This window comes from Apus apus, chromosome 3 (assembly GCF_020740795.1).
Source record: "Apus apus isolate bApuApu2 chromosome 3, bApuApu2.pri.cur, whole genome shotgun sequence".
In the NCBI taxonomy this organism is placed as follows: Eukaryota; Metazoa; Chordata; class Aves; order Apodiformes; family Apodidae; genus Apus; species Apus apus.
The window spans coordinates 13,772,474-13,791,183 of record NC_067284.1 but is presented as its reverse complement, the minus strand read 5'-3'; the positions used below and the strand labels follow the sequence as shown (position 1 = coordinate 13,791,183).

At 39.0% G+C, this 18,710-nt stretch overlaps 1 protein-coding gene across 1 annotated transcript in view; it reads right to left on the bottom strand.

Moving 5' to 3' along the window:
* ME1 (malic enzyme 1) overlaps window positions 1-18,710 on the bottom strand; it is a 173,622-nt gene that overhangs the window by 17,735 nt on the left and 137,177 nt on the right. Inside the window, exons 8-9 of the mRNA XM_051613373.1 lie at window positions 11,311-11,408; window positions 9,631-9,744 (exon numbers count right to left, since the gene is read on the bottom strand). Coding sequence (XP_051469333.1) covers window positions 9,631-9,744; window positions 11,311-11,408 — 212 coding nt within the window. The remainder of the gene's footprint in view (window positions 1-9,630; window positions 9,745-11,310; window positions 11,409-18,710) is intronic.

Here is an 18,710-nt window from a genome sequence, read left to right as displayed (position 1 = left end):
CCATTCAGTACAGACTTGCAGACATCTACCCCTGAATGCCTACAGTCAGAACAAGAAATCCCAGAGATTTTGGCAGTCAGCTGAGAGAGAAGGATGGAGTCAAAATGCCAAAGTCTCAATTCTGGATTTGTGTGGGCTTCCTTCTTCTCTCCCTCCTGAGCCTGGAGAGGTGCAAAGTGGATGGACCCATCAGTGCAGAGCTGCTCTGACTAGAAGATCTTCCTGAAGCACAGAGCCCATTTTCTAACATTTCCATTTCCAGCCCTGGCTTAACCAGCTTTTGTACTCTGGCTATTGGCTGCAGCAAATGAGCTGTGGAGGATCAGCACGTGGCAGCACACATCAGAAACTGCACTGGTCTGCTTGTGTCTCCATAATTCTGAGATACTAATACAGCACACAGCTCACTGATATTCTCCCTTCTTCTAATAGAAAAGGGAAAAAATGAATTTTAATGCACTCTGGAGTTCTGTATACGAAGCTCTGAATCTTTTAAGTAGAAACATATCCTTTAGTCACATTTGCATTTGTATTCCCAGTCCTTGCTCTTTTAGCAGTATTAAAAATGCATTTGTTTAATAAAAAGGGTTCAGAAAAATCAGCAATCTAAAGACATGCCCCTTTAAGTCACCAAGCCTCAATACAGTCTCACTGTTTTCACTGAAGGATTTCAATGCTTCCCACACAGGGCAGAAATTCTTCCAGGAGTTCCTACTAAAGGATGTTATTGCACCATTGTTCAAGTGGCAGAATGAAGACTCATCTAGGCCAGACAGCAGCTCTCTTAAGTTGTAATATGTCTTCTAGGATGTAAAACAAGCACCTCTCCTGCATCACGTGACACTCCATAAATCCAAAAAGAAAGTCTTTCACACCGAAATCCACAGATGAGGTAACAGACTTGACTGATCCCTGTGCAGCTACTCGGGGCAAGATAAAAACTCAAAAACTCTTACAGTAGAAGGAGGAAGGTAAAGTTAGAAAAAGAGACTATACATTCTTCTTGCTGTAACTTCCCAAATGTATTCAGCACCCCAAGAAAGAAAGAAAGAAAAGATCCCATTATATAATTTGTTCGCAATGTTCTGTATTCTTACATTATTTCCTTATCTTTTATAGATGAATAATTTGCTAGGGACATATAACAAGTCTGCTTGAATAAAAAAAAAACACAAAAAAAACCAACAACAACAAGCAAACAAAACCCACCCCAAATACTAAAGTAGCAGGAAGACAACCACAGCTGCCTGAGTTCTATACAGTACATCTTTGATCATTTTGATCTTTCGAGGTCCCTTCCAACCCCTATGATTCTATGATTCTATGATTCTATGATCTTCACTAGAATGATGAAGGTGAAGATTATTAAAAACACTCAAAAAGATTAATAAACCTCAAGTCCAAAGACTCAGCAAAAATGTCAGAAACTATTTTGAAGGGCAAAAGTATTGCCTCTATTACAGTATTGTTTTGTACCAAGAAACCTATGGGATATCTTGGATTTGAACAACAAAGGAACCTGAAAATAGGTATGTTGCTATATTAGAAGTCACCATGGTATCTCAGATGGAAAGTAATATGAGCTAAATTCTTTATCAGTAAATGAGTTACAATGTGGACTATGTTAAATCAGCAGATGAAGTACAGAGATAAAGAAACAATAGCAGCATTCTCTGATGGTGACACTACAAATGAAAGCTCTAAAATGTCTATACTCTCTAATGGATGAGAGTCATTGGTGTTATATATTATTATATATATCACTTGGACACCAGGACCTTTTAATTCAAAGAGCAAAAGGAAGTAACAGGACTCAGTAGACGGTAGTTTTATGAAAAACTGCTTGTATTTTGGATTTGAACTGAAAGCAGTTCTTAGGTTTTGGGAGGGTGCTTAAGTTTTTTGTTTCAGTGGCTGATCAACAGCACAAGAAGCAAAGGAGATGCTCAGATCAGGCTTCAAGCAAATGTATATCACAATTTCCACAGAAAGTTACTCATATCATATTATAGAAAGCAAACTGAGGCTCAGATAACAAACAAAAATGACCTATCAATAAAACCCTGAGAAAATTAATAGAAAACAGCTGTAAAAACAGAACACCAGACTGCACAGCAGACATCTACATGGGATATTACAAAACAGGAGGCAAATCTTACAAATACCACCAATGTGAAGTCTATTCCCATGGCTTGTTTGAACTGGTCTTGCCAGGGCTGCTTCATGGACAAGGGCTGAAAAGCAGAGCAGCTTTATGTCAGTGAGGTGAGAGAGGCAGCACTGGAAGCTCTCCAAGATTTGCTCTTTCCATCAGCTGGGAGGCAGCTGAGAAAAAGGCTGAGCACCCTGATGACTGCACTGTCCCACATCAGAGGCGATGCTGGCACTCGTCCCATCTCACAACCAGGGAGGCACAAATCTATTTATATAAACACTTGCCTCCATCTGACTGTGTCAACTGCAGCTTATTTAAACAAGAGAACAGAGATCAGTACACAGATAAATTAATAAATTCATCTAAGGTTCTTAAATACTGAAGACATGAGAACCACAAAAGACATGAGAACTGTAGACCAAAAGGCAAAGCAGCCAAGTAGTAAGATGAGTATTTCCAACTGCAAAATATTTTGGTTTTACTTGCATGTTTCCCATGAGTTCCCTTTTGCAGAGTTAAGAGCAAAACAAACAAACAAGCAAAAAAGCAGTTGTTAAAGCATCAAGGAAGAAGGGGGAAAACAAACGATGCGATCATGAGTCATGGGAGAAGGTGGTGAAATGCTGTGAGATTATCTCTACAATGAACTCTCATCTCTTTCATCACAAGTAAATTCATGGTCTAAAGGGTGTTGATCAACCACCTGGAGGGCTCTAGGAAGCGACTGTACGCATCACTGGGAGCTGAGGGACCTCTCTGGGGGCTCCCCCAGAAGCATAAAAGGGAAGGAAGAAGCATGGAGAGCGTGCTAGGAGGGGACTGGCTAGACTACCCTCCCTTGCCAGAACTCCAGGAGAGTATTGGTTACAAGGAGTTAAAAAAAGGTGGAAGTATGGATAAGGACTCACTGGTCAGGGGTTACTGAAGCCCAAGAGCTTGCAGATGACAGGCACTCCTGTGCTACCTCGTTTAGGAACCAAAACATGGAGACACACAAGCCCCCCAAATCCCTGTACTGAGGCCCTAAAGTGTCTGTACCTCCTGATCAGGCCCATCACATCACACCTAAAGGTGAAGAGAAACGATTAAAACCAGATGACGCAACTCAGACACAGAATTAATAAACGGTTTGTTGCCAACTGTGCGAAAAAACACAACATCTTGAGGAGATAGTAAAACATGATTTACGTAAGAAATGTCATTCTAGTGCTGGCTTTATAACACATTGTTAGAAGATAAGGACTGTTTATTTAAAATCCTGTAAAATGATAAAGTAGCCTTTCCGTGTAAATAAGCACACTTGGTTAACAGGCAGGGTAAAATGCATAAAGACAATTATTTCAAGAAGATAAGATCTGAGAAGTAAAGCAAGTCAGGAACCCACAGAACAACAGAAATAAAATGGAGCAAAGCAGTAAATCATTTCAATAAAAGAGCTTGAGCAAAAGAAATCATAAACCATCCAAATTAGGTCACCATCTCATCAGTACATCTAATGTACATGGAGTCAAAGAGAAAAGAGTTACATGCTCACAAATTTAACATACATGTTTTTGGTGGTGCCTCTTCTAGAGAAAATTATGTGGATATTCCTTGAGCACACCCCACCAATCATCCTCTTCCTTGTCCTCACTTGTTTTCATATATTACTGGCTGAGTATGAGTAATGCCACAAGTTCAAAGAGAAACTCATGTTTCCTCTCTGCAAAACTTCTACTTCATCTACAACAAGATGAATGCAAGATGAAACTGCATAGATTATTTCCTCAGACATCAGAATAGCCAACACAGTGAGCAAGGATTCACTGGGATAAAGAAAGGCAGAAATTCCTTTAAGTGACTGCAGCACCTTCGAGATACCCAAGAGATGGCATCTTTGCTAAGACACAAAGCAGTTTTTTGGCTCAACAGTTGCAGTTAGCCATACATGAACTGATCAAGCACAGAAGTAAAGACAAGAATTGATTGTTGATAAAAAGAAAGCTAGAAATAATTAAAAGTTGGCAGAAGAAGGGGGAGGGAAAATGAAAACAATTTAGGGGATTATCTACAGGGCTTCCTGGGATCTATTAATTATTTAGGACCACATAAAGTGGTAAACTTTTGGGATCTGTATCAGTCCTCCTCTTCTAAAGACAGATATTCTGAGGCCTATCAGACCTGAACTGATGGTCTTGTTCTTGTCAATCAGTTCGGGTTTTACTCAGATGATCTGAAGTCTTACAGAGGTTAAGCTCACACATCTAATAGACATTTAAAACACAAAACACTCAATTAGACATAAGTATTACTGTGCTGAACTAGAAAGCATACAATACAAAACTGTCAAAAGCAACTTTGCTCCATAGAATCACAGAATGGTTTGGGTTGGAAGCGACCTGAAAGATCATCTAGTTCCAGCCCCCCTGCATGGGCAGGGACACCTTCCTCTAGACCAGATTGCTCAAAGCCTCGTCCAACCTGGCCTTTAACACTTCCAGGGATGGGTTATCCACAGTTTCTTGGAGCAACCTGTTCCAGTGCCTCACCACCCTTGTAGTGAAGAATTTCTTCCTAATGTCTAACCTAAATCTACCCACTTAGAGTTTAAAAGCATTAACCCTCATCCTATCACTACATGCCCTTGTAAAAAGTTCCTCTCCAGCTTTCCTGTAGGCTCCTTTCATGTTGGCTCTATGTTCACATACTTTTAAATGAAAATTAAGGATGACATTCATCCCTATGAGAGGGAACTTCATTTGAGAACTGGAGATTATGTGGCACACAGAAATCCAATGCTGTCTTGCAAATTACAGATAAACTTCACCACTAGAGAAGCATGTTTGGCAGCCCGGGAAGACTCCCATCAGCCTGTCATCCATCCTCAGTGGAGGAGCATTCATTCTTGGCGGAGGGTTGGGGCTTTCTAATGAGTCCCTTTAAATATTAAAAATGTCTTATTACATTCCTAGGCAGCTCCAAGAAGCTTCTTGTCTAGCACTCTACCTTGTTCTTGGTATTGCCTTAAAATTGAAAAAACAAGAAAAAAAAAAAAGGGGGGGGGGGGGGGGGAAGAATAATTTGCAGCAAATCACTAAAATGCTTAGACATTGGTGAACCTCATGAACATCCAAATATTGTTTATCACTTTCTGCCTCTTCTCAACTACTCGACACAAAAGAATTTACTGCCTTTGAGGTTTATGGGTGAAGCTATAGCTAAGCACAACACTATGGCAGCTTGAAAGATGACATAAAAAGTGCTCAGTACACATCACACACATTTTTAAATATCTGTGTCATTGACAGCAAAAAAAAAAATGGGAACTCTGAGAACATAGGAAAGAAAAGGAATGTGGGAGACATGACCTACCAGTGTGTTCATATAGGTAAATATCTAGTCATTAAACAGACAGAACAGTATGACAGAATTCAGAAATTTAAAATTTAAGATGAGTCCCAACTGGTTATGCATAGTCTCCAATTACAAAAGAGTGCAAAAGCAACTTTAAAAGTGTCTTTTAACTAAACATTAAAACTTCCATCTGAATGCATAGAATCATAGAATCATAGGGGTTGGAATGCATGGGATATTTATGACAGGCATTTCAAGAGGAGTGATATCTGTTTCAAAGAGTCAAGTCATACAGTTCAAGTGGTAAAATTCCAATGATAGTATCACCTGCTAACCTTTCTCATCCAACTTTGGAGAAAAAATAGTTTTGAAAGGTGAAAGCATACTGAACAAATTAAAAAACGCCCAACAATCCCAAAACAATACGAACAACATTATAAAACCTCTACAACGAAGCAGAGAACACATCAACAGGCAGCATAAGAAATGTAGTCTCCCCCACCAGCTCTTTCACCACAACATAGCAGAAAAGTTGGTCATCAAACTGGGTTTAATGAAAAAAGATGGTTCCCAGGGGGGGAAAGAAAAAAAAATAACAGGAAAATGGAAACACAGCTGCACTTAAACAATTAAAAAACCACAAGGGAAAAATCAGCTAAAAAAGCCTAATATGTGACTTCGTGGCAGCTTTTGGGGGCAGGGGAAGAAGAAAAAGGTAGAAATTGTTTGCGGTCAGGTCAGCAAAAGTTCCAAGGTTATTTTTCTTTGGTTTGCACTGGTTGAAATATTGCAGAAAGTAGATGAAAGGAGAAACAGTCTTTATAATCATGCATTGCAAAATTAATGACCAAAGGACAGCATAGAATAAAAATGAGGTAAAAATTGGTTTAGTTGGACAAAGTAATCGCTGAGTATTCAGAGAGTTTATTTTTCCTACTGCCAAAGCAACAGATAAGAATATTTCTAGGACTGAAAAGGTCTCCCTGCTTCAAGTAAAACTCTTTTGATCAGGCAGTTTTAGATGGGGCAAATGTTAAGGGACTCTTGTGAACAGGTTTCATTGATACACCTCATTAGCAGTAAGAAATAAAATTCAGTTTAGTTTATGCAAATGTTGGTTAACTAATGATCTGTGCTGTGGCTTGGCAAAACTTATTTTTGCAATAATGAAAAGGTTCCTAACAAGAGATCTTCCCATTGTACAGTTTTCTCACAAATCTTCATCATTTTGTTTCCCTTATCTGATTTCTAAGAATTTGGAAAGTCCTTCACGTCTTGCAAGCACTTTTCTGCAATCAGCTAATCCCAAACTAAATTCCAAAGTGGACTTAAAGTACAACGTTCTCTCTGGGGTCAGAAAAAGGAAACAGGAATAGCTTAATTATTTACTTGCTGTATAGATAGACTTAAATCACAAGCTTCAAGAGGCTTATGCTGGGTTTTCTTGTTTTGGGTGGGGAGGGATTTATTTATTTTTTTTATTACTTTAGGGGGAACATTTTGCTGTAGGAGAATGCCAAGAAAGGACTTGCAGAGCCCTAAGCCAAGGATGAGTTTCCTTATGTCCATCTCAGGCCTCACACCACAGTATCTCCAGCTTCTAGGTGCACTCAAACACACCCCAGCAGTAAAACCCACATGTTTTCCAGTTCCTCCAGGATGGCCAGACAGGGAGACTGGTGCTCCCGGGTCTTCCAGGAACACCAGCAATGACCTGAAAGGCACACCGTAGGCTCCTGCTGCTTGCATCAACATCTGGCCACAAATTCAGCCCTAATCTATCTCAGACAGCTGTTATGTCTGGCTATCACCAACAGTTCACAAACACACTCTAGGCAGGACATGAAATTCAGTGGACATTTTTTTGGACAAAACCCAAATTAAAGCCCCACCAAGAAGAAAAAGCAGAGGAAAGGAACTTAAGAGGCTGTGTGAGACACAGATTGGTTTTGGCCCTGCTTGAGAGCACTGAAGCTAGAAGGTGGTGGGGAAAGAATACAGTCACCGAGTCACTAGAAATTCAGAAACTGTGAAAGGAATTGGTCGCTGTGTATGTACCAAGAGCAATAACCCAGCTTCTCAACTGACTAGCAAATTAGCAGTGAGAGGTGTAAAAGAAGCAAGAAGAGGAAATGAGTAGGAGAGAAGACAGGCTGGTTAATCATCTTGGCTGGATGGATATGTGGCCCAGACCTGTTTTACTGCTTTAGGGTTGTAAAGTTCCTATACTTCTGCTCCCATCAGTTTGTTTCTTTAACTCCACTAAGAGGTGACTTCAGTTCAATTGTATTATTTGATAATCCCAGTCTCTATGGTGGGGGAAATTGTGCAATACACTGTTCTTCTTAGGCAACCTCTAGGTTTCAACAGCCATGGAAGATACACAGGCCTTCAGTCATTGTGTTTGGATGCAAAAGCACTTTAAAATTATTAGATTAAAACTAATAATGGCCATGCACCAATGTAGGTTAGAGGTGGACCTGCTGGAAAGCAGTTCTGAGGAGAAGGATCTGAGAGTGCTGGTAGACAGTATATTATCCATGAGCCAGGAACGTGCCCTTGCCACCAAGAGGGCCAATGGAATCCTGGAAGAATGTGGCCAGTAGGTCAAGAGAGGTCATTCTCCCCCTCTACTCTGCCCTGATGAGGCCACATCTGGAATACTGCATCCAGTTCTGGGCTCCCCAGTTAAAGAGAGACAGGGAACTACTAGAGAGAGTCCAGTGGGGGGCAACAAAGATGACTGGGGGATTGGAGCATCTCCCTTATGAGGAAAGACTGAGACACCTGGGACTCTTTAGCCTGGAGAAGAGAAGGCTGAGGGGAGAGCTTATTAATGCCTACAAGTATCCAAAGGGTGGACGGGAGGAGGATGGAGCCAGACTTTTTTCAGTAGTTCCCAGTGACAGGACAAGGGACAATGGGCACAAGCTGGAAAGTAGTAAGTTCCGTAAGAAAAAAACAAACAAACTTCAAAAGGACTAAAAATACTCACTAAAACAAAATAGACACACACACACTAAACACTAAAGACAACAACAAAAAAACCCCAACTCAACAAAAAAAACCCACCAGAAAGTATCTGTGCCTTAGGAGCAAATATCAGCATTCTTCTGTACCTGATGTGGCTACTTTTGTGCTTTCTGCAAGAGATGACTAAGATGACCTTAGTAATGCTCTTCCATCTTGATGTCTACCATTCTACTACTTCCCATTTAACAGTATGAGTGAAAGGTGCTGTGATGCTGTCCAACCAACCAACACAGATACTGACTGCAGAATGCATGCTCCTGATGCACAAGTGAACTACAAAAGCTCCTAAATATCAGACAGCTAAAAACACTGCACAAGAATGCAGTGCCAATAAAGATGACTGTAAACACTGCTAACCAACAGGCAAGGTGAAAAGGCAAAGCCAACTGGCCTCTCATCCATTTCTTTTAAGTAGCTCACAAACCATTAAATACGTAAGCACCTTTTAAAACATATCAGTTTCTTTATTCTGGCACATGGAATTCATACGTTTCTTTATTTTGGCACATGGAAGGAATGAGGTAAGGGTGACTGATGAAGTCTCTCAGCAGCTTCAAATTCTGACCAGTGTTGATAGCACTGCAGACCACAACATCTGCAACATGAGCTATGTCACTGTGCATAGAAGCTATTTGATGGAATCTATCTCAGTTCTTGCAGAAGGATGATGTGCTTGTAATACTAGGAAAATATGATCTTCAAAAATATATGTGTTCTGTTTAAAATGTCCTTGAACACTATCCTAATAATGTATCTATACAACTTTGTGCAAGACTCTGCTAACAAATAATAGTTGCATTAACATGGGAGGCATTAAACCCACGAGTTGAACATTTATTTCCTTACACTGTTTTTAACAAACTACTGAAAAATTCTCTTTGTTATGTGCTCCTCCCTAACAGAAACAGAGCAGGAACTCCAAGCATAATCACACCCCCCTGAAGTAACATGGGAGCCTGTCGTCCATTTCATACACCTTAGAAAAGAAAACCAGCTTCTCTATCAGGAGAGATAAATTGTTGTAGTTGCTTTCACATAGAATATGTTCTTGCTTTTATCTATACACTGCAACTATCATGATATTTAGAGGAATAAGAACATTGTATTACCTTTACTATTAATCCCTTTGAGTCAACCATCCATATCCTTTTGGTAGCTGCATCCTTAGATACCCCTTCTTTTTCCATAGCCATAACAATGAGGTTTGCTATCCCCAGTGCAGCCTGGGGGAAACAGAAGAAAAGGAGTACATGGAATCAGAAATTAAAGGAATCCCCTGCTTAATTGTTTCCTCTGCCCACCATTTTAGGTAATTTTCTTAATTTTATTCAACAATAGAACTGAATAATTGTTTTTTTCATAAAGTAAACACTAATGAACTGCTGCTGCTATTTGGTAATTAGAAACCATAATGTAGATAAATAGTATAGACAGAGCTTAAATCATTTAGATAAGTCACAGTATAGAAAACTCTTAAGATAGCATTTACAATGTGGAGAGCATAATAAATGCTGAAGTGCTAATAAAAAATGCTAAACTGAACATGTATTCCACATAATCATCTCAGAAGACATTCAATATTTTTTCTTCTTTGAAATGTTATTTTGTTCACTAGGTATTTTTTTTTTTGTAATTTAAACCAAAGGAAACCAGGCTCTGCATGCCAGAAAGCAAAATGCAGTCCTAAAAGACATTTTGCTCTTATCTTTTTAAAAAAATGTCCATCAAGAAGGTAAGTCTCCTTTTACCTACTATTCATGTGTTTTGTAACTCTAGACTTGGCTGTGCTCCCAGTGAAAGGAGGGGCGAGAAAAATTAACTTATCAGTATTTTGTTGAAACATGTATCATTCTTACTGGACTTTATGATAGTTCATCCAGCAGGCCAAATGTCACACAGGTACAGATTGAAAAACAGGCAACAAATTGAGCCAACAGACCACTCAGTATTTCTGATTACCAACCCATATGCGTATTTATGGGCTTGACTCTGTTTCTTGCTCTGTATTATTCAGTTTCACTAAGAATGAAATGGGTTTCCCCTTTTTTAGTTAAGAAAGAAGTAGTTTTATCGGGAATGAGGTCCCACGGCAGGGATGGTATCTGCTATTACCTTTTTGCAGCAACAGGCACATTGACAGTATTAAATACAAAAATAAAACATTGGACCATGGATTCATCTGTCTCTTGAACATGGAGCAAAACCAGGGGAAGGAACTTCGGAGAGATGGACAGTCTTGATGTACAAAGATGTTGAGAGGCCAGACATGGATACAAGTTCTGAAAGCTACAGACCTGGTCTCAGCAGCACCAAATATTGAATCCAATTTGAGATATCTGGACTACACAAACCTGGAGTAGTACACTGCACCTAGAAGGGGGCTTGGACATGCAGAACACTAAAAAACTATGTTTAATGATGGGAAATTGTAATGAGCCTGGTAAATACGTTCTGTTTCATTTCTCTTTCGTGGCCTGATTTATTTCCTCCTCTTTCCAAAAAGTTTTATTTATATTGAGAGCATTTCAATAATTTACAGCTGAAGAGCTAAAACCTGGAGTTTTAAAAAGAGAACAGAACTCTGCAAAATGTCTTACAAAAAATATTAGGCTTGAGCAGATAATCAGAGATTTTTCTGTAAGTTTATATTTTAATTAAGAACCAACTTTCCACAGGTGTTAGTGATCATTCTACCCATTTATTGTTCTTGTTAACTGGATATATAACTTGATTAAATATTAAGAAAAATCTTCAGAGTACATTTTTTCCTGATGTATAAAAATACATACCTCTCCAGCTCCCTGGAACAACACTGTGTGATCTGATAACCTGTTCTTGGTGATACGAAGAGCTGCAAGAAGACCTGCAACAGCCACAGATGCAGTTCCTGGAATTTAAAAAAATATTTCATATATATATATATGTATATATTTGGTTATTCTAGAAATAATGACAGAACATTAAATTTTAAATAATTCCACAGCATATTTCAGCTAAAATATATAAGTACTTATGGTAGTAACAAAAAGTTAAGTGGAACTGGAGTTTGCTCTACTTTATTCTCATGAAAGTTAAATGTAAGTGGGAATATCTTCAAAATAACATTGAATAAAATATTAATGATTGATTGATTCTGCTGGATAAACCTAATGGCTGGAGCATTCAAACTACTACAAAATATTTTGGTTATGACCTTTTTTTCAGGAGGAAATGGAATGAGAGCCCAGACAGGCATTTTGAAGGATTCCAGATACTGAAAATTAAGATACGGGTCTCATTCTTCAAATAGGTACACTTCAAATACTGTAAAAAACCAAAACTAACAAAAGAATACAATATTTCTCATGGGGAGGTTGTCAGAATAGAACAAATTGTGAACATTTACAGAGAAGCTAAGACAGCTGAAAGAGTAAGGCCAGCTCAGTTAAGATATTGGCTCAGGACTCCAGTCCACTGTGAAAGGGCTTCCAGGTTGCTAGCATCTAAAACACTGGAAGTACCTTTTAAATCTATAATTGAATTATACCACACAGGAAAAAAGGCTAACATTGAGTTTTATGATTAAGCTGTGGAGGCCTTTCTTCTCAGAACCACAAAGAAGGAGATACACAACTATCTATGAATGGAAAGATTTTGGTCCTCATCATTAGAAAGTACCTATTAATTAAAAGTGGGGCAATAAAGGGATCTCAAGCAGGCATCTAACCCAAACCTGCTCATAATGGCAGGAGCAATCACACCTCCGTGATTCTGACAAACCTTTATCTAGCTTACTCCTAACATCATCTTCCAAAAACTTCTGTGATCTCCTCAATAACCTATTCCAGTGCTTTAACACAATTTTTTTTGAAAATTTCAAACCTAAATGTTTCTGTGTGTGTGTGTTTTATTTTTTGTTGGGTTTTTTAATTATTTTTTTTTTTTTTAATTCTGGCCTCCTGTCTTATATAAATACCAATGGAAAACCTGTTCTGTTCTCTTTGCAACAAGACATGTATTATATTTAAAGACTAACAGCATCCCAACCTGCTTTTCTTATGCAGAACAATCCCAATTCTTCCACTCTTTCAGAAAGCTATGTTTTCTGAAACACTTCAGACTCATTTATCTCCTCTGGATTTATCCATGTTTCCTGTCTTTCTTGAATTGCAGCACACAAAGCCATACACAACACTGAACAGTTAACACTGCCAAGTCTAGCTGTCAGCTTCTGCCATGCAGAAGAAGTTGTGTTTAGTCACCAGGACCCGGTATCTGGCTCTTCTGAGTTGAAGACCAGTTACTCCTTCTCCTCAACAAAGCCTGCCTTCATGGATTACTGACTGCAGGTAACAAGCTTGTGTTTTTCACAAATGATCATCATCACTAAAGCCCAGACAGGAAGTGGAAGAAAAAAAGGACAGTCAGACTTCTTATTCCTGCAAGGAACCTGGATCCATTAAATACCAGGAAAAAAAAAAAAAAAAAAGAAGGTGCATCAGTTTTCAACAAGTTCACAGAACCCATAAAGACATCTCATGTACAGGGGTACAGTAGTGAGGTAGAAGATGCCAGTAGAAAAGATGGGCTTGATGTGTCTTTTTAGAGGAGATTCTGAAGAACCGATCACAGACAGTGTTGATTTCATCAGGACTGAAAAAGCTGTGTCAGCCACTAACAATTAAGTATTGAAAGTGGGGAAATAGGTTTCAACAGTCTTTAGGATTGATGATGCCTGATTCAGAGAAAGCTGAACCACAGGGAGATGAACACAGGCCCTGAGACGTTCCTCTTACTCTGTTCTGGGAATAAGAACTGGATTCTTTCTTCTATAGGCACTGGCTGCCACTGACTGACCTAAGGGAACCAAAGACAAGGATATAAAAGACTTCTAGAAGACTGCATGAACTTGCAAGGAGAAGATCTGCTGGCTCTACAGTTCTGTTCCTGATCAACATAGGCCTAGACACAATTGTCTACAAGCCACTTATTTGCTTTTGAGGGGAGAATTCACATTGCTACTGATTTTAACTTCAGAAAAAAAAAAAAAAGTATGACCACTTGGCCCAGAATCTGCACACTGGACATTTGCCCTCAACATGCAGCTCCCCTGAAGATGCACTTTTGTGATTCACAAGTCTGCTTTCCCATAAGCATGGTAAAGTTTAAAGCTGAGACAGCAGGGATCTCTACATTAAACTCAAGGAGATGCTCCAACAGGTATTCATGTTGCAGGTAGACAGACCATTATGTTTCAAATACATGCAGCTAAGGAACTAAAAGAACAGAAGTAGTAAGAAGCCTGGTACTGGATAAACCTCTTCTTAAAATAAATAATTTGGATTTTGAAGGCTGTGTTTGAGTTTATGGTTTATAGGTAGGATCCTCTGAGTTTCATGAATGGTTACTTTTTCAAAATAACAACAAAAAAGGTAACCATTAGTAAAATATAAGAACATATTTTAAAGTTAGAAAGTCCCTTAGAAAGTCATTTTTTGAAATAAAACCTTATGAAGAGTGCAAAACCATGTGTTTTTAGAACTAAAAAGCTTGTTACGTGCTTTTGACTATGACTTTTCCCTTCAATCACCAGAAATAGAGGACACCTTGTTCTCAGCCCCCTTAATGTTCAGACTGTACAAATTTGTCATTTTTAGTTAGTCATTTTTATTACTTGTTCTGAGAGCTGAGATCATTTACTCTCTTCTCTCTCATTTCTAAAGCAAAAAAAAAACCCAAACAAACAAAACCTGAAAAAATTGTTCCTCTGAGGCACATCTTTGGGAACAGCAAGTTCCGGGTTAGACACTTCCACCCCACAGCATCCAAGAGCTAGCTTGTTTCTTTCCCAGATGAAATTATGTCTTCCTCTGGTGAGTGCCAAATTGGCAAAGACCAAAAATGGCAAAAAAGAGATGTCAGACCGTGCTCTCAGTTTCTCTTGGTACTCAACCAAACAATCCTCATAACTGGCAATAAAAAAATCCCATCTTCTTGTTGGGTGCCAAATTCTTTCTTCAATTTCACATTACACAGCTGTGCTTGCAGGGGGGGAGGAGGAGGAAGCCTACATAACATGGCTTATTCCTAAAGCCATCAATCTGGTCTCCTAAAAAGGAAAGCTGGGCTGGAGCACTCTAAGGTCCTGTTTCCAGCCCTTGAAGACAGAAGTTGTAGCCACTGTAGCATCCTGCCCTCATCACAGGACTTCTCAGTCAGCTCAGAAAGCTGTTCCTGAAGCTGTTTTCTGGTGACTGAGACAAAATGAAACACTGTAAATTTATAATTAATTGGAGTGCTGGGATCCTGCTTATCTTCCTGTCTAATGTACTGTTGCTGTGTTTGTTAGCCAGAAAAAATGGAGTACGACGAAGTATTACCAGTTGGGATACTTTTACAGTCTATTACAATACTACCTTCTGTTTTTAAGGAAAAAGAAAGCTGAAACATGAATAAAATACTACACTGAATGTCAGTAGCATTTTGTATTGATTATTGACGTGGCATATGAGTTATGATTACCAGTTCATTATGAGGGGGACTCAGTACAATGGTTATAATAGCAATATATAAAGGCTTAAATACTGTATTTCTCACAAACCATGATTTGCACAGAAGAATTGCTGTAAAAATGGTATTTTAAAAGTGCTCCACGTTGGTTCAGTCATTTGACTCTAAACAGCATAATAACCCACTTTATTAGATTACTGAACCCATTATCACTGCTGCTGGCAGTGGCTGTCATCACTCCTCGTCAGCAGCTTCCCTTATTCCTTCCTATTGAAAGGGGGGCACAGGCAGCCTGAATAGCAGATCTGTTTAACCGGAACTGCTCTGACTAACAGCATGACCTTAAATTTCACCCTGAATACTGGCTCGACTTTCTGAAAAGAATCAAAATGCAATTCACATCCCATCTGCCCAAGCCTAACCACTTCTCTTGGACATTACAAAGCAGAAACAGAATTTCGCTGCTTTTTCCGACTGTCATCGCTATAGGAAGGCACCACCTCTCCCACACAGCACAGGTTAAATCCCTTCTGTGCCAAATAAGATAAGCATTGCTCATGGATGTGATTTTGAAAACTATTTTCTATTCTTTCCCCCCAAATTTCTAGAAAAACCACAGCAAGTTTAACAAAGGATATTTTTCTAAAGCAGCCTCGGTTGCTGTGACAGCAAACACGTGGTTCTGGTTTTGTAGGAAGGTGAGTCAAATCTTATATTAATATGGTAGAAGAGAAATTTCAAAGGATACTATTCTCTCTCAAGTCTTTGTTTTATGTCCAAGATTCTTTAGCCTTACTTGTTACTGTAAATGTATGACTGAGAATGAATATGTCAAAGGAGATTCTAGAAGCTACAGCCTTTTGGGGCTGGCACATTATAAATGCTTTAGAGCAAAGACTCTTCTTTCTGCAGATGCAACAATTAAAGAAAAAAATGGGGAAAAACCCTCAAACACGAGGAATGAGAACTTCATTTTTATTAGACGTAGGTTAATTTAAATTACCAAGAAATGTCTTATGGAACTGAAGCATTTGTCCATTATTTAGTTTCAAAAACTAAAACTTGTAAACAAGTATTGGTAGTTCCTTTATGTAATTTTCCCTACCTCATTTTAAAAAGCTAGGAAACAAGAGAGGAGGAATTTCAGCAGCACATCCTAAAATCTTGGTTATTCATTCTGGACTGAAAGATTAGGAAACGGTACAAGTAAAATTCATATTTCTCAACACATAGCATAATAGAAATCATATGTCAATACTAGCCAGCCTTCCAAATAACACTGTATAGAGTGCCAGGGAAAAAAAAAATCCATTCACCTCTCCTACACTTGCTGGGAAACAAGGTAAGAGTAAAGGTCCTATCCAAAAGGTGTAATGTCAGTCACTCATGAGGGTGGGTAGTTCTAAAGGACTCTTTTTAAGAGATGGGAGCTCCTTCTTCCTGTGAACTGGCTTTTCAGAGCCTGGAAGGCACACTGTTCTCCTCTGCAGTGCAGCAGGCAGGCAGGTAGGTAGTGCAAAGAGGGGGAAAGGTTCAAGGGAAGGAGAAACTGATCCTTTTAAAAAGAGCAACCATTTGGTATATTCAAAAAGCGATGCAGAGTCCTAGAAACACAGGATGGCTGAGGCTGGGAAGTCACTTAGTGACCCCCCCCTTTCAAACAGGGCCACCTGGGGCTGTTTGCCCAGAACCATGGTGAGAATGGATTTCTTTTTTCAAGCCATAATGAGCAAAAAATGTAAACAGAAGAATACTTGTACATACCGGTACCTGTATATACACATGGAACAAAAGCTACAGCAGGGGATTTACTTGAAAACAGCCTGGTTGCTTTGTGGTGAAAGTGAGTAAGGGAGAGGTGATATCCTGAATATACTAGAAGAAAAATATACTCCACATAACTCTACAGTATATATAAACATAGAATCATAGAGTAATTTTGGTTGGAAAAGACTTTTAAGATCATCAAGTCCAACTGTTAATCCAGCACTGCCAAGTCCCCACTAAACCATGTCTCTAAGCACCACATCTACACGTCTCTTAAATACCTCCAGGGATGGTGACTCAACCACTTCCCTTGGCAGCCTGTTCCTTGCTTGACAACCCTTTCAGTGAAGTATTTTTTTCCTAATATCCAATCTAAACCTCCCCTGGTGCAACTTGAGGCCATTTCCTCTTATCCTAACATGTCTAAATAAGATTTTTTAAAAATTATTTTTAAAATAATATCAGTTTCACCTGGAAGCAAATGTCACTTCATGTTATGAAAGAGGTTTTCTATAGTTTGTACATAATATCAAAATTTGAAATATAGGATGTCAACATATGAGCTATTTCACGTAATTCAGCTTTGCACTTTGCAAATTCTTGGTCAGAGAATGAACTGGAAGCCCCACGCCCATCACAACCATAGCAACAAACCTCTAACCTTTTTTACAATTTAATTTCAAGAACTGGAATTTCCAGGTACCAAATGTGTCAGTTCCTATGTTTATGTTAAAAAGAACTAAATATTAAAAAGGAGAACACTTGTGACAGAGAAATTCTGATTTCTAAGAACTGCACTGACTTAATGTTAAATTGGTCACAACATAATTTACAGGTATAATTTTCCTAATTATTCAAATAGCAGTCTGCTGAACATTTAGCATATATTTTAAATCAAACCACACACGTAAGATGGAATAATAACCTTAAAATCTATGTGCACTATGTTTTTATTTTAGATCTGTTTCTTTTCATAACATTTTGATGCAATTAAAGGGCACAGCTGTTAAAAACTAATGACACCTAAGGTCATGATGGATACCAAAATTAATTCCAATCCAGTGCAACCTTGCCAAGTAAATATTTTTGTTGGCATAAAAAGACAGGCTCTGTGCCCATAATGAGGGCAAGCATTGCAACTCTGGGCACAGAGAAAGAGAGCTATAACACTAGAATAAAAACAGTATTATACTGCATAGAAAAACACTTATTTTATGTAGATTGGCTTATACCGCAGAAACTTGTCATTGTCAATCGAAACAATTGTAAAGTACGGGGGGGGGAGGAAAAAATCCAAACAATTTAAATAATTGAAATAATTGGTCTGCATAGAGGCAGCAAGGCTAGACAAATTTATGCCACTATTTTAAATTTATCCACGTCAGCAATGACTGCAAGCAGCTACCATGTGATAAGCTGTGAGAGATCTGAGCGAAACAAATGCACGGCTTCTAAGACATGGAAACGTAGCTGCTGACTGTGCTGGAGCAGCAAACAAGATGGGTGTGGGAAGGGCCCCCTGCTAGAGGGGGACAGAGGCTGGCTGGGTTTGACAAGAGGCAGGAAGGAATGGCCAGAGCCAATCGCACCCATGAGTGGGATTTCAGACACTGCAATCCCGGACTTGTCCCTGGGACAACTTCTTTAACCAATCTTAAGAGATTTGTTCAACATCCCTGCAGCAGAGAAGGGAACAGGCTAGTTTCTCCGACAAGATTTTTAACCTCCTAAACTGTGAATTCCAATCCTACCTCCTTCCAGGGGTGATCAAACAGAGAATGTCTTCCAACTGATAAACAGCTTTGTTTGGTAACACAAGCCTCAATTCTCCTGGCATTGGTCCATTCCCAGGCAGGGGTTGGAGAGAGAAAAACCCACATCTCATACCTTAAAGAAAATTCTGCCCTGTCCTTATGACTCCTCCTTCCTAAAT